This window comes from Sapajus apella, unplaced genomic scaffold, assembly GCF_009761245.1.
Source record: "Sapajus apella isolate SASKATOON/1434 unplaced genomic scaffold, GSC_monkey_1.0 scaffold29, whole genome shotgun sequence".
Taxonomy (NCBI): domain Eukaryota; kingdom Metazoa; phylum Chordata; class Mammalia; order Primates; family Cebidae; genus Sapajus; species Sapajus apella.
In genome coordinates this window covers 20,340,220-20,356,656 of record NW_022436969.1, presented here as the reverse complement: position 1 = coordinate 20,356,656, position 16,437 = coordinate 20,340,220, and the positions used below count along the sequence as shown (strand labels likewise).

The 16,437-nt window shown below is 38.4% G+C and overlaps 1 protein-coding gene and 1 pseudogene across 2 annotated transcripts in view; one reads left to right on the top strand and one right to left on the bottom strand.

Moving 5' to 3' along the window:
• The window catches only part of RALBP1 (ralA binding protein 1), a 65,757-nt gene that overhangs the window by 16,082 nt on the left and 33,238 nt on the right, over positions 1-16,437 (bottom strand). For both annotated transcript variants that reach the window (XM_032293382.1, XM_032293383.1), the window contains exons 2-3: positions 7,860-8,158; positions 3,965-4,423 (exon numbers count right to left, since the gene is read on the bottom strand). In XM_032293382.1, the coding sequence (XP_032149273.1) occupies positions 3,965-4,423; positions 7,860-8,103 (703 nt within the window). In that variant the 5' untranslated portion in view covers positions 8,104-8,158. The remainder of the gene's footprint in view (positions 1-3,964; positions 4,424-7,859; positions 8,159-16,437) is intronic.
• On the top strand, positions 3,034-3,175 carry LOC116561612 (annotated as a pseudogene).

The window sequence follows — 16,437 nt, the reverse complement described above, 5'->3', positions numbered from 1 at the left end:
GAAAAACTCAACATTTAGAACAAAAGTCAAAGCAACCATGGATACATTAAGCAAATATGCCCATCAAATCATGAATTTTTTTTTTTTAATGTAAAAGTGATTAGGTATGGCCAGGCGAGGTGGCTCACGCCTGTAATCCCAACTCTTTGGGAGGCCAAGGCAGGCAGATCACAAGGTAAGGAGTTTGAGACCAGCCTGGCCAACATGGTGAAACCTCGTCTCTACTAAAAATACAAAAATTAGCTAGGCATGGTGGCAGGCACCTGCAATCTAGCTACTCGGGAGGTTAAGGCAGGAGAATCATTTGAACCCGGGAGGCAGAGGTTGCAATGAGCCGAGATCATGCTATTGTTCTCCAGCCTGGGCAACAGAGCGAGACTCTGTCTCAAAAAAAAAAAAAAAGGTAAAAAGTCAGACAAACTACAATCCAAGTGTAAGTCTTGCTCTACACAGGCGGCCAACTGCTTTTTCTAACAAGTCACAAGACTGACAACAAAAAATGCAACTTGGTGTACACAAGTATGTTCCAAAAAGTTGTGGGTAAATTACTTTTTTATGTGTAAATATTGTACTGTAATTGCAAAAGGTGAGTTAGCTACCCAAACAAACATTAAAGATTATTCTCTATTAAATAATCCACATCTAATTTCTATGTTGAAGTTTGGATTTTTTAAGTATATCTTTAATCTGAACAGAGCTGGAACAACAAAATAACGTTTGGGGTTCTAAAATCAAATTGTTTTGCTTATTGAACAAAAGGAAACTCTAACACACAAGCAAATGATTTTCAAATATTATATAAGATTTGAAGTCTTTAGTACAATCTGCATTAAGGGGAGCAATTTAGTGATAGCGATTGCTCAGAAGAACACAAAGTAGTGTTTTGTTGTTTTTAATACTTAACACTTTCATCCAATTATTTGAAACAAGCTACATATTAAGGCTGAAGGTTTCTACTGGTAAATGCTATCTAAGCTGAACAGCACTTGACAGTGAATACAGTGCTTACATCTGGACTTTGGGATTCCTCATCCTTCGTGAAAACCTTTTAATGGCATGATGATAAATCTGTAACTTATCCAGTATTGACAAAATAAAATAACAAAATACAAAATAACACTATTAATTTATTTTTAGATAATCTTTATTTTGTGACACAAAAGTCAGAAAATAATTCCCATTTTCTTACTTTTATGATATGAGTAAACTGTAAGTGATAACTTTAACCGAAATTCTTGGCAAAGATTTATTCTCTTCCTCATGTATATTTAATTCTTCCCCTTATATTATCTACCCAACAAATTGTACAAGTAGACAATCAGAATGTGTGTTTGGTTTGCCTTACTCTGAAATTGTTATCAAAATGTTTCCTTTTAAAAATTGGACACTCCAAATAAAGCACTCCACAGAAAGAGAGAAAGTGCATACAGGTACACTTTAACGCAAAAGATACAAGAAAATGTAGATGAGTAAATTAAAATGTATAAAATCACTTAAATTGTCTTACATATTAGTTTAAAATTGGATAATCAAGAACTAAAACTTCCAGCAAAAGGTCTTAAAATGAATTAAGTGAGAACTAACATCTTCAGCAAAAAGCAGTATTATTATTAACACTGGCTGTAACAGTAGTGTAAGTCGGGCTGACTACAGCAAACTGCCCCGGGTTAGAGAATAAACCCAAAACTCATCAGAGCAGGAGCTCAGCCCCTAGCTATTGCAATGATGGGCAGCAGCTCAGTCTGAATGCTTTTACACACAGAGGAGTTGTATGACTATGAATTTCCTAAAAAAACACAGACTTTAAAAGTAGGTCAGAGACAAAAAGAATCCTTTGAACAAAGCTGCAGAAAATTTTCAGAGAAACTTTTACCTAAAACAAAATTACTTCATGGCTACTAAGACCATGTGAGAAAAGCAGCTTGTGTCATTAATGTTTAAATGTTAAAAAATCAATTCAGTTAATTATTCTTAAAAATCAAATATTTGGGCCAGGCGCAGTGGCTCATGCCTGTATCCCAGCACTTTGGGAGGCCGAGGTGGGCGGATCACGAGGTCAAGAGATCAAGACCAAAAAATACAAAAATTAGCTGGGTGTGGTGATGCACACCTGTGGTCCCAGCTACTTGGGAGGCTGAGGCAGGAGAATTGCCTGAACCTGGGAAGCAGAGGTTGCAGTGAGCCGAGATCACGCCACTGCACTCCAGCCTGGCACCTGGCAGCAGAGCAAGACTCCGTCTCAACAAAAAAAAAAAAAAAAAAATCAAATATTTGTTTAAATATGTTTATTGAATACTAAGGAGTTATAAACTTAAATTCAATGCTTACTTTATTTCATGTTCTATAAAACAGTAACATTTTAGCCAAAATACTCTTAATAATGGCATGTAATCTAGTGGATTATGTAAGTTTTCCCAATTATCAAAACTATCTGCTCTTTCTCAATAAAAGTATCAAATCTACCTTCTCAAATTGTGTATGAGCCAATTAAATGAAAAAACTAAGTCTAATCTCTCCATATATTCTATATATTACTTAACAACGCCTCATGAAAATACACGTGACCAACAAGTATTATTATTTTTGAGACAAGGTGTCACCCTCGCCTTGGCTGGAGTGCAGTGGTACGATCATGGCTCACTGCAGCCTCAAAAGAACTCCTGCGCTCAAGTGATTCTCCTGCTTCGGCCAATAATTAATTTTATAAAATAAATCTCTAAACAGAAATTGATAATGTACCAAGAAACTGAATAATGGGAATTTAATAATTTGGAACACAGATGTTGCTACAGGTCAGGGCTTTCATCCTATCCCAGTATAAACATCATACTGCTTTCTAAGAAATAAGTCTTTTTACTTTTAAATAATATACATATTGCTTGATTTAGATACCCAGTGAAAACACATTCTTGCCAAGTATAAAATTTAATTTGATACATATGGGATAAAGATTAATAGAAAATCAATTTTGCTAATATATGTAACAGCTGCATATAGCTGACCAAAGCATTCACATATGGGGCCTAAACATTTACTGCTTTTTGGTCTTTTGGCTAAAGTCAAGTATAGTATCTGTTCTAGGATTTCTGGAGCAGGGAGATGGAATAGAAGCTTGCTTGGACCACTCCACATATTGACCAGGTATTATGGTACCTCCAAGAACCGTGCACCAAGAAAACAAAAACAAAAACAACAAAGACCATTTCATGCCTCTTAGCTAAGGAAATATCCATAAATGTGTTTCTTGGCCAAGAAGCTTCCTTCACACAGTTAACCTTCCTTCTCTTGCTAAAGACCCTCATACCACTGAGCCTCTGCTTAGAGAGGAAAGAAAAAACAAAAGCAGGCATCTGGGCATAGTGGCTGATATCAGTAATTCCAGTACTTTATGAGGCCAAGGAGGGCAGATCATCTGAGGTCAGGAGTTTGAGACCAGCCTGGCTAACATGGTGAAACCCCATCTCTACTAAAAATACAAAACTCAGCTGGGCATGGTGGCAGGCATCTGTAATCCCAGTTACTCAGGAGGCTGAGGCAGGAGAATTGCTTGAACTTGGGAGGCAGAGGTTGCAGTGAGCAAAGATTGTGCCACTGCACTCCAGCTGGGCAAAAGAGCGAGACTCTGTCTCAAAAAATAAACAAAAGTATAAAAAGCAGGGTCTGAATGCAGTCCTGCTAAGCAATGCTACCAGTACACCTCACTTTGTTTTAGTCTTGGTTGCTGCAACCTCTCAACAACTCACGTGAAATCCTCCTAATGGAATGGAATCATAAAAAAACAAACTGCTCAAACACTAAAAAAAGGCTGGGGAGAAGGGTGGATTTTCGTGCAATTGCAAGGATTAAGGAAATGAATAAGGCATAGGATCCAGGCCAAATTTTCCTCACAACATTTTCTTCCTTTGAAAAATGAAAGTGAAGTTAATTATTAAAAATCACCAAGTGAAGTGCACATTCCCAGTACCTGATACTCTGTAGATGCCTTCACACTTCATGCCATACTTCTCTACGTAATCTATACATTCACGGAAAACGGCTGGCAGCCGAATGCCATCATACATCATGGTCCTCTCTACTGCATCAGCCAAAGGAATTCCAAAAATGGGTTTGAGATTTGGAACATCAATCTGAGGCACCTCTGGCTCCTGAATTGGCTTTTTCTTTTTCTTCTTTTCCTTCCATTGTTTAACAACATCAGCTGCTGTCAAGTCTTTAGACTTCTTCTCTTTATGCTTTTCTTCTTTGTGCTTTTCTTCTTTATGCTTTTCTTCTTTGGGTTTCTCTTTTATTTTAAAATCCTTCTCCTTCTTTTTAGAAAAGCTGGGCTTCTTGAAAACATGGATTCCCTTGGACCTCTTCATTTTAGAAGGACTTTCTGCCTCATCTCCAGAGCTATCTTCCTGAAAGGCTGCATAGCCTTCAGCTGCCAAAGGAATGAAGACAGTATATGTTTGTTTAATGTCAGACTGTCCATATGCTTTCTAAAAACAGAACCAAAAAACGGTGCCACCTGGCACCAGCTATCTAGTTTTTCACTTCTTGGCCAATTCCTCCTGGGCACTCCCAGCAAAGAAATGGGTTTCCTCTCAGTGAAAAAGAGATGTTGCAGTGACATCTCTTGACCACAAGAGGGCGACAAATAAACAGCAGTTATCATCCTTATAGTATTAGGAGGGGAAATAGGTTTTAAATTATATATGTGTATAAGTGAAATTCAGGCAAACCAAATATAAGATACACCTGAAAGGCTCTACATAGAGGGCTAATGGAATGAATTCTTCTCTAAAATAGAGTGAGCATCCTTTCATCATGTGAATCATATCTTCTAACATACTACAGGTTGAGTATCCCTTATCTGAAATACTTGAGGCCAGAAGTGTTTCAAATTCTGGATATTTGCCTTATACTAGTTTAGCATCCCTAGTCCAAAAATTTGAAATCCCTAATGCTCCAATGAGCATTTCCTCCAAGCGTTATGCCAGTGCTCACAAAGTTTCAGATTTTTAGCATTTTGGATTTTCAGACTAGGGATACTCAACCTGTGTTCACTTTAACCAGCCTAACTTTTCCAACTTAGTGGTGCCTACAACTTTAGGCAATCTCAAAGCATGAAAAACTGCACTACTGTTTATGTGCTTCAGTTATTCCCCTATCACACTTCACTCTCCTGTCACCAGCTGCTAAATTCTTTATGGAGACTACAGCAGGAACTGCAGCCTCATTTGAGTAGAGGATTAAAATGGGAAATTCCCTCATATTTAGATGGTGGCCAAATTCACTGGGCGCACTTCCCTGCATCAGAAAGCTCTGGTTTTCACACACTGACAGATGTGCCCAATTGCTTTACCAACCATGTCAGAGTTGTCATAGTTTGGTTTTGTTGTTTTAAAATATCTGTAACACTCCTATATCTTTTCCTTAGCTACCTTGCAAGCTATTATATAAAAGATAACACCTATTTTCTAAGTTACCCTCTAACTATAATACCATGTACTCCACACCAACCAGAATGGCAAGAATCTTAGGGACAAAATACCGTGATGCTTTAGCAAGTGGAATGTTCATACATTGCTGGTGAGAAGGTAAACTTGTACAACCACTCTGGAAGATTGTTTTATAGGGATCTACTGAAGCTGAAATACACATGGCCTATAAATGAACAATTCCACTCCCAGGCATACACATAACAGAAATACAAAAACATGTATACCACAAAAGCACTACTCATAACAGTCAAAAACTGAAAACCACTCAAACAAGCAACAACAGAATAGATTAATGAACTCTAGCATGTAATGCAATGAAAGATTATCTACTGCAAAGATGAACAAATTACTGCCACATGGAATAACATGAATGAATCTAACAAACATGTTAAATGAAGTTAAAGCTGCTTCCTTACATATTTTAAGTTTGGCCTAAAGGTTTCTCCATACATAGTGAACTGTAACCTAACTGGATGTATAAACAGACTGTAATCTACTCTTGTACCATTCACAGAGTTTCAGCCAACCTCGAGGTGGGGGGGGGGCAACTGTTCAAACTGTTCAAATAAAGCAAATGCCCATAACCAATTCAGTTGTTTCTGTATCTCACTTATGTTTTCTGTATGTCACTTTACATTTCTGTTCATAAATACTAAGTGCCCATGTGGCAGTCCCAGAGCCGCTCTAAGCTGATTCTGATTTGGGGGCTATTGGATTCCCTAATCATTCTTTGCTCAATTAAACTCTGTTAACTGGCCAGGTGGGGTGGCTCACGCCTGTAATCCCATGATTTTGGGAGGCTGAGGTGGGCAGATCACCTGAGGTCAGGAGTTCAAGACCAGCCTGGCCAATAAGGTGAAACCTGTCTGTACTAAAAATACAAAAATTAGCCAGGCATGGTGGTGTGTGCCTGATCCCAGCTACTTGGAAGGCTGAGGCAGAAGAACCACTTGAGCCTGGAGGCAGAGGTTGCAGTAAGCTAAGATCGTACCACTGCACTCCAGCCTGAGAAAGATTCAGTCTAATATTGGGCAAAAGAAACTAGACACAAATAGAAGTATGCATAAGTTTAAAGTCAGGCAGCATCAATCAACAATGAAAGAAGTTTACTTATGGGAGGGGTGGGTGATTCCCTTTAAAGAGGCAGCAAAAGAAAATTGATAATGCTCTATTTCCAGATCCTTGTAGTCACATCCACTTATCCAGTTGTATATAATTTGTGCACTCTGTGTAATCCTTCAAAAACAAATCAATTTAAAATATCATGAAGTCCAAAATAAGGAATACTTAACTTAAAATAACTCACTTTATTTGCTTTTAACATACTAAAAAGACACACTTAAATGATTCATCCTTCTTACTGAATAGGACCTAAAATGAAATGTATCATGGAGTTGCTTAAGATAAATGAGTAACTACTTTATTGAAGGTTCCAATAAAGTATACCCCAAATAGCCGACATGACCTACCCAAGAAAAGTAAGATGCTTCCAGTATCTACCTTTTTTTGAGGAGGGTTGAGTGGGGAGATGACAGGGTCTCACCCTGTCACCCAGGCTGGACTACAGTGGTGCAATCATAGCTCACTGCAGCCTCAATCTCCTAGCCTCCTAAGTAGCTGTGACTACAGGCACACACTACCATGCTCAGCTAATTGTTTAAATTTTTTGTAGAGAGGGGTGTTGCTTTGTTTCTCATGCTCTCAAACTTCTGACTTCAAGCAATCCTCCCATCTCAGCCTCCCAAAGTGCAGGGATTATAGACATAAGCCACTGTGCCCACCTCAGTATCTACTTTCTAGACATTATTTTGAATTATTACTTCAGGAAATATCCACTAGAAAATCTTGCCATTTCTGGAAACTCGGTATTTTTATTTGTGAGAATAAGACCCCAAAATACAACTTTAATATACAAAAATTGAGACCCTGAAAAATAAAGAATAGGAAAATCAAACAAGAGTCTGTCTTGCCATGTTTCCAGAAGATAGCTGGTACATGTAATTAGAGTGGAAGTTTATTTAAAATATATCTAGGCCAGGCATGGTGGCTCACACCTGTAATCCCAACACTTTGGGAGGCTGAGATGGGTGGATCACTTGAGGTCAGGAGTTCAAGATCAGCCTGGCCAACATGGCAAAACCCTGTCTCTACTAAAAATACAAAAATTAGCTGGGTGTGGTGGCGTACACCTGTAGTCCTAGCTACTCAGGAGGCTAAGACATGATAATTGCTTGAACCGGGAGGTGAAGGTTGCAGTGAGCTAAGATGGCACCACTGCACTCCAACCTGGGCAACAGAGCAAGACTCTGTCTCAAAAAATAATAATAAAATAAAACATAAATATCTAAAGAATAGGAAAATAATGGTACTTACTCCTCTTTTCCTTTTTCTTAAATTTTCCTTTTTTCTTCCCATGGTCTTTCTCATCATCAGACACTATATCAGGAGGCTCATGGAGGATGTCATGGGGAGGTGAGGGCTCGCCAGTGCGGTACAATCCAGGAAACTTAGTAGGGCTGATCTCTTCAGAGCTGGGGGTCCGGGTAAGCCCACTGCCATGCTCCACCCTGCGGTGTTCACTGGGGCTGCTGGTTGGGGGTAGGAAGCACTCTGTCATGCTGATGTCCTGACTGGGAAGGAACGAGGTCTTCTCTGTTACCTATCCATTACACCTGCACCAAGAGAAAAAACATCAGCAGAGTCACCTAACACCAAGGAACAAAAACACCTCAAACATACAACACAGCATTTACAAATCAAAAATATTTTCTCCACAAATCCCTTTTAAAAATACACTTTCAATTTATTATCTTGAGATACACGCATCACATATTTCAGTTCTCAGGGTTAAAAGCACTAGGATCTTCAAGTATTCAAAAAATAAATCAAATGAAAGTCAGAGGTAGACTTCTCAAAGTAGAATATGGAATTCCTTTGAAAAAGAACTCATCATTTTCAAGTGCTCCATTTTAGCTGCTACCCAACATAAAATTTTATTATTTTGCTTTATGACTAAACAACAATAAAGTCACAAAGATGACTTTATAACTACACATGAAGTTATTATAATTTTATAATAGTTAAAATGATACACTTAATGATTCATATAATTACAGACAACTATCATTCTATGATAGATGCAATTTATATATACAGCTCATGTGCTGATAATAACTATTTTGTACTGCAGTTAAGCTGAAAGAAATGAAGGAATCCTCATTTAATCAATCCTAAAATACATACAAAATAGTTTTACTACAACAGATGCTACAAATAAAGAGGAATTCAAAATCTGTCTGCATTTTTTCCTTCTTTAGATGGTAAGTACATAGACAAAGCACTGCGTTTAAAAGTTACTTGGATTAATTCTCATTCCTCTTTAACGTCATTATGACATGCATTTGAAATACTGTCAGAATCACTTTTTCTCTTTGCGATCACTTAACTTTTTAAATTTTTTTTGAGATGGAGTCTCACTCTGCCATCCAGGCAGGAGTGCAGTGGTGCAATCTTGGCTCACTGCAACCTCTGCCTCCCGGGTTCATGTAATTCTCCTGCCTCAGTCTCCTGAGTAGCTGGGATTACAGGTGTGCACCACCACACCTGGCTAATTTTTGTATTTTTTAGTAGAGATGGTGTTTCACCATGTTGGCCAGACTGGTCTCAAACTCATGACCTCAAGTGTTCTACCAGCCTCGGCCTCCCAAAGTGCTGGGATTATAAGGTGTGAGCCACGACGCTCGGCCTCTCTTTGCACTCACTTTAAAGGTTTACAGTTTAAAAAATCCACAAGCCATAAGTGACAAATCTGACCATGAACAAAGTCAAAAGACAAGCAAATGTGGGGGAAAAAAAGTTGCAAATTGAGAGAGCTAATTTCTTTAAAAAGCAAAGAGTTCTTAACAAATTAATGAAAATAGCAACAAATTAAGAGACCCATACAAAGGATGTGAACAGGGAGTTCACAGAAAAGTGGCTAAAAAATGAGTGGAAACAATGTTCAACTCCAATGATAATTTTTTAAACAATGAGCTATCACTTTTCTAATATGAGAGTGGCAAAGAACAAAATGGCACATTTTGACTTTGCAAATTGTTCTTGTCACCAGATGAGTTCCGACATTGCTGCGCAGTTGTGGGGGAGGGTAGGGGGAAAGATGAGAGGAAATATTTACTGGTCTTTTTGTTTGATACCTTCCTCAAGAGGGGACAGTCTAGCCAACTCGCTCCAGTAATGCAATAAGGACATTGCAATAAAGTTAAAAGAAAAAAAAAATCCAGTGTGATGGTAAGGATAGAGGAAACAAGACTCATGAGAACAGCTACTAATGGTAAAAGTATAACACGATACTTTTTGAAAAGCAATCTTATCATAGCTATCAAAATTGTAAATATATTATCTTTGATCCAGGGATTCTGCTTTTAGGAAATTATCCTTCAGATATACTTTCACAAGAATGCAAGAATATATTCACTGATGTATTGTAAAAACAAAAATAAAATAACCTAAAATGCTAACAACAGAATATTGATTAAATTATGGTTTAGCGAAAAAAGCTATAAAGTCACACACAAAGTTTCTGAAAACATATAAGAAACAGTTAATTACTGTTAACTCCTGGAAGCATTAGAAGGGCAGACTTTATTCTTTCCATTGTATCCTTTCTATATAGTTTGAACCTTGGCATGTCTATATATTATCACTTAAAAAAGATAAAAGGGGCCTGGTGTGGTGGCTCATGCCTGTAATCCCAGCACTCTTGGAGGCCAAGGTGGGTGGATCACTCGAGCCTAGGAGTCTGACACCAGCCTGAGCAACACAGTGAAAACTCATTTCTTAAAAAACAAAAACAAAAACAAAAAATTAGCTGGGTACGGTGGTACATGCCTGTAGTCCCAGCTATTTGGGAGGCTGAGGTGGGAGGATCACTTGAGTTCAGAAGATGGAGGTTAAAGTGAGCTGAAATCACACCACTGCACTCCAGCCTGGGTGGCAGAGTGAGACCCTATCTCAAAAAAAAAAAAAAAAAAGGAGCAGGCTATTTTTGATCCTGTAAAAATTATGCAGTATTAAAAACCATGTTTTTGACAGTATTTAATGGTGTGAGGAAAAAGCAATTTTATTTATAGCATATCAGTTTAAATATATAAATATATGCATAAAATAACAGATTAATAATTACCTCTGAATAAGATTATAAGTGATCTAATTTTTTTATTTTTCTGCATTTTATACATTTTCTACCCAATACACATTATTGCTTGTATAATCAGAAAAAAAAACATTAAAAACAAAAAAAAGTTTCATTGAAGGATCAATAAGCATCACTATAATTCTGTTTTTCTTAATGAGCCCTGACTTTTGGCAACTGTTTGTATGTTTTGTTTGCTTGTTTGTTTGCTCGAGATGGAGCTTCACTCTTGCTGCCCAGGCTGGAACGCAATGGCACGATCTCGGCTCACTACAACTTCCGCCTCCCAGGTTCAAGCAATTCTCCTGCCTCAGCCTCCTGAGTAGCTGGGATTACAGCCCCCCCGACCCCCCACCCCCGCCGCAACACGTCCAGCTAACTTTTTTGTAAATATGGGGTTTCACCATATTGGTCAGGCTGTTCTCGAACTCCTGACCTCAGGTTTCACCATACTGGTCAGGCTGTTCTCAAACTTCTGACTTCAGGTGACCTTGGGTAGCTGGGATTACAGGCATGAGCCACCATGCCCAGCTTTGGCTATCGTTTTTTAAAGTGCATTCTCTTTCCCCACTAATTGAAGTTTTGACAACCTAAGAGTGGAGAGTTTAAAGGGACCTAGAGCTCAACAACAGAGATGAGGAAACTGAGCTCAAGTCCATGGAAGCTAAAACATAACTTGTGGGACAGAAGCACAACTTCACATTCCAGAAATAAAATTGCCTATAGACATATCACCCACACCAATACCATGTTATTGTATGCTTCTCTGTCTTTGCTCATTCTCTCCCAGGAATCCAGCTTTCCTCTCAATATTTTTAGGTGGCTAATTCATACCCATCCTTTAACACCAGGCCTACAACTGGGCATGATTTTGTAAATGATGGAAACATCCTAACTTTGGATTATGGTGACGGTTGCAGAAACCCATAAACTGGCTAAAAATCATTAAATTATACACTTCGAGTGGGTGGATCTTATGAGTTCTACCTCAATAAAGCTGTTTAAAAAAAAATTAAGCACCAGCAACATTTCTCAAAGAATCCTCACTGGTGACTGACCCCATCCACTGCCACAAATGCTCCTTTTCTATGTCCTAGAAAATTCTGAACACACCACTTCACAGTGCTTACCATACTGTATTTTAACTATATATGCATGTGTTCGCCTTGCTAATGGTGAGCTCCAACATTTAACACTACCTATGGCACAAAGTAAGTACTCAAATGTTTATTTAATAAACTAATTGGTATCTTTTCTGTTCCCAACATATTTACTGTTGATGAGACAAAGATTAGAAGAAATGAACCTTGCCTTGAGCCTTAAATTCTAATTCAGGAAACAAAGAAAGGGAATCCACATTTTATTTGAGTTCCTGTGGCTTCTAGAACTTTCACATACATTAATTTAGCTAACCCTGTTGGAAAAGCAATATTTTTCCATGTTTACAAACAAAGAAAGTACGGAGAACTTAAATAACTTACCCTAAATCACATAGCAAGTAAGAGGTAAAACTGGGATCTGTTTGACTCAAAACACTTTTTTTTTTTTTCCACTGAACCACCTTTCATCTATACACATACAAAAGGGAATAAATATATTTATGTCAGGAGGAACAGTGTGGTTAAAGATACAGAGTAACATTTGGGACTTACTATGAGAATGGGGAGAAGACCAGCCTGACCCAGGGAGTTCTTCCTAAGGAAGAATGGAAAAGACATTAAAAGACAAAGTGGGCTTGGACAACTGAATGCCACGCTGAAGAGTTCAGACTTGGTGTGGGAGTCATTACCAATTCCAAAGCCAGAAAGTGACAAAACTGGGGCTAAGAGAGGAGTAAGGGCAGGAATACCAGCAGCAAAATGTGAGACAGCTTTTGATCATTCACTCCTACAACATTTATAAGTTATACCTATGTTTCCATGTTCTCCTGGTTCACAATTATTTTTGTTTCCATACTAGACTGATAATGACAAGAAGACAGTTTTGTTCATAAAGTATTTAATAGATTATCTCACAAAAGCTACTCTGAAGAAATATTTGTTGACTTGTGCTATGGACTGAACGTGTCCCCTCAAAATTCATATATTGAAACTTAATCCCCAAGGTGATGGTATTAGGAGGGAGGGCCTTTAGGAGGTGACTAGGTAGTGAGAGTGGAGCTCTCATTAATGGAATTAATGTCCTCTTATGAGGACACTATGAACCAGAAAGTCTGCCCTCAGCAGACACCAAATCTGTCAGTTTCTTGATCCTGGACATTCCGGCCTGCAACTATAAGCAATAAATTTCTGTTGTTTATAAGCTACCCACTCTATGGTATTTTGTTATAGCAGTCCAAACAGACTAAGACAACTTAATTCATGTAGACTTGAGAATAAGTGGAGTAGCTAAAGCAGACATGAAGGAGTGAGAGTCGGAGCGCAGGATGGTTAAGTAAGAAAAGAAGAGCAGCGTGTTTGGATTAGGACACATTGTTTGACTGCTGGGGAGCTATAGCAAGCCTAAACTTCACTGAAAAAAGGACAGAAGAAAGAGGCTTCAAATGGTCCATAATAAATTTAAGTATAAATATTCAAAGGTAAGAAAATAAACAACAAAAATCAGAAATTCTTATTTCTGAGGCAAGAGGATACCTGGTACAAATTATTGAAAATTTGAATAGATTATTTATCCCTATTCTTCCTGGTAAGTACAACTAAAAATTCCCAGATCAGATTAAAAAGAAGAAGAAGAAGAAGAAAAAGACTGAAAAGTGGACAGAAGGAGGCAGACTGGTTTGGTACCTCAGGACAGGAGGAACATAGCAGTGAGTTCCCAGAGTTTTCTTCTGCCTCACACCACAGACTTGGAATGATAGAAGCTGGGAAACCCAGAAAAAACCAACAGGCACAGACAGAAACAAAAAGAAAAAAAGCTACAGTAATCAGGACAGTAAGGTGTTGCAGTAAGAACAGACAATAGATCAGAGGAACAAACAGAAATTCCAAAAAGAAATGCACATGTGTATAGTTAATTGATTTTCAACAAAGGTTCCAGAGGAATTCAATGAGGGACAATCTTTTTCAACAAATAGTGCTGGCTACGCATATGGAAAAAAATGAAGCTTAACTCTCTAGGTCATATCATGCACAAAATATAATTCATGATAAATTACAGACCTAAAATGTAATGGTTACAGACTATACAACTACTAAAAACATATTTTTGAGGCCTCTGAGAGGGTAAAAACTTTCCAGACAGTACCAGAAAGCACTAACTATAAAATTAAAAACTGACAAATTGGACTTCTGCTCATCAAGACACTATTAAGAAAATAAACAGGCCAAGCACAGTGGATCATCCTGTAATCCCAGAACTCTGGGAGGCCAAGGCAAGAGGTTCACTTGAGCCCAGGAGGTAAGCTGCAGTGAGCCACGACCACAGCACACTTCAGTCTGGGTGACAGCGAGAGGCCTTGTCTCTTAAGGAAAGAGAAAGAAAAAAAAATAAAGAGAAAATGAACAGTCAAGCCAAAGACTTGAAAAATACACATTTGTGTGAGTGTGTGTGTGTGTGTCTGACAAAGGATTTTACCTAGAATAATAAAAAGATAAACCACCCATAACAAAAATGGGCAGAGCTGAACAAAAAATTTACAAAGGAAAATATAATACGAAAATTGATCATATGAATTGGGTCACTCTTGTCACACCCAAATAAAACTGTGTCAAGAAGCCAGGAGGCAAAAGCACTCTGGGCACATACCATTGCTCCAAGAATGTAATTCTCTGCCAGCCTGGTTGCTCAAACTGTCTGCTGTAACCTGAAACCAGTTTTATCTAATAAGCTGCTGAAACCAGTTTTATCTAACAACCTGCTGCCACTCTAAGACCGGCTTTACCCACCCTGTCACTCACCAGTCAGAGCTTGCCAGCTCCCCAAAACCTTACTGGTGCTGATGAACTTTCTTACAGAGCAATATATAACATCTGTCTCTTTTTTTTAAACAAAATCCCTAACCTTCTCTTTGTTCTTGGGACATAGCAAAGGCCATCAGGACTGTGTGAGTACACCCTGAATTGTAATTCTTGCTTCCCAAAGAAAATGTTTTTAAATTTAGAGATCTCTGTATTTTATTTTACTTCAACAAAACTGATGTATTGTACTTAGTAAGCCCAAGAAAAAAGCTCCAGATCAATAAATATCAAATAAATGCAAATTAAAATCAAAATGAGCTATCAATAGACATCATCTAGAATGGCTAAAACTTAAAAAGGACAATCCCTAACACTAGTAAGGATATGGGGCACCCAAAAGTGTCACACATTGTGACTTGGAAAACCAGCAGTATCTTTACTTCTATATAATCTAGCAATTCCACTCCTTATTTACCCATGAGAAATGGAAATAAATATTCACCAAAAAACCCCACTTATCATCAGAGTAACTTTATTTGTAACAGCTAAAAACTAGAAACACCCACACTGCCAACAAACAGAAGACTGGATTCATAAAAAGGAATATTCAGAATTTTTAATAAGGAACAAATAATCCATACACAGAACAAAACACAATTTTTTAAAACAGCGTAAGAACACAATAGAGTACATAATGTATGACTGTATTTATATTAAGTTTTAGAACAGGCAGTCACCTAGGTATTAAAAGAATTTAGAACAGTGGTTATGAGGGTATGGAGAAGAGGCAGCGGTTGAATACAAAGTAGCAAGGGAGAACATTCTAGGTTGATGGCCATGTTCTATCTACAGCTTAACAAGCATGTGGGCTATAAGTATGTATACATTTCTTAAGACTTATCAAAGAGTGCATTTCACTAAATACAAATAATGTCTCAATAAAAACTCTCGGAAGGAAAATAAAGGGCCATGAAAGCCTTACAAAGATGTGATCATGAGCCATTAAAAACTACGGACATTGGCCAGGCACAGGCTCACACCTGTAATCCTAGCGCTCTGGAAAGCCAAGGCAGGTGGACTACTTGAGGCCAGGAGTTCAAGACCAGCCTGGACAACATGGCGAAACCCCATCTCTACTAAAAATACAAAAACTCAGCTGGGTGTGGTGGTGCGTGCCTGTAATCCCAGCTACTTGGAAGGCTGAGGCACGAGAACCACTTGAGTGAACCCAGGAGATGGAGGTTGCAGTAAGCCAAGATCGCACCACTGCACTCCAGCCTGGGTGACAGAGTGAGACCCTGTCTCAAAAAACAAACAAAAAAGAAAAAGGGCTTTCCTTGTTTTTTTTTTTGAGACGGAGTCTCACACTGTTGTCCAGGATGGAGTGCAGTGGCACAATCCCAACCCACTGCAAACTCCACCTCCTAGGTTCAAGCAATTCTCCTGCCTCAGCCTCCCAAGTGGCTGGGATTACAGGCGCCCACCACCACGCCCAGCTAATATTTTGTATTTTTAGTAGAGATGAAATTGCATCATGTTGGCCAGGCTGGTCTCGAACACCTGACCTCATGATTTGCTCACCTCGGCCTCCCAAAGTGCTGGGATTATAAGCGTGAGCCACTAAGCCCAGCCTAGGACTTTCCTTTTGAAATATATGGACCTGACCTCATGAAATTTCAGAGCACAGGGGATAAAAAGATGATACCAAAAGTGTCTTATGGGTGAGGGAGCTGGGGAAATAGCTTACATTCATACCCAATATCATTATTTCCAATCATTCCAAAATAAAAACATGTGGCTGGTTCCTTCCTGTGTAAAAGAACAATTTCTCCCTAGAGAGAACTGAAGATTAAAAAAAAAAAAA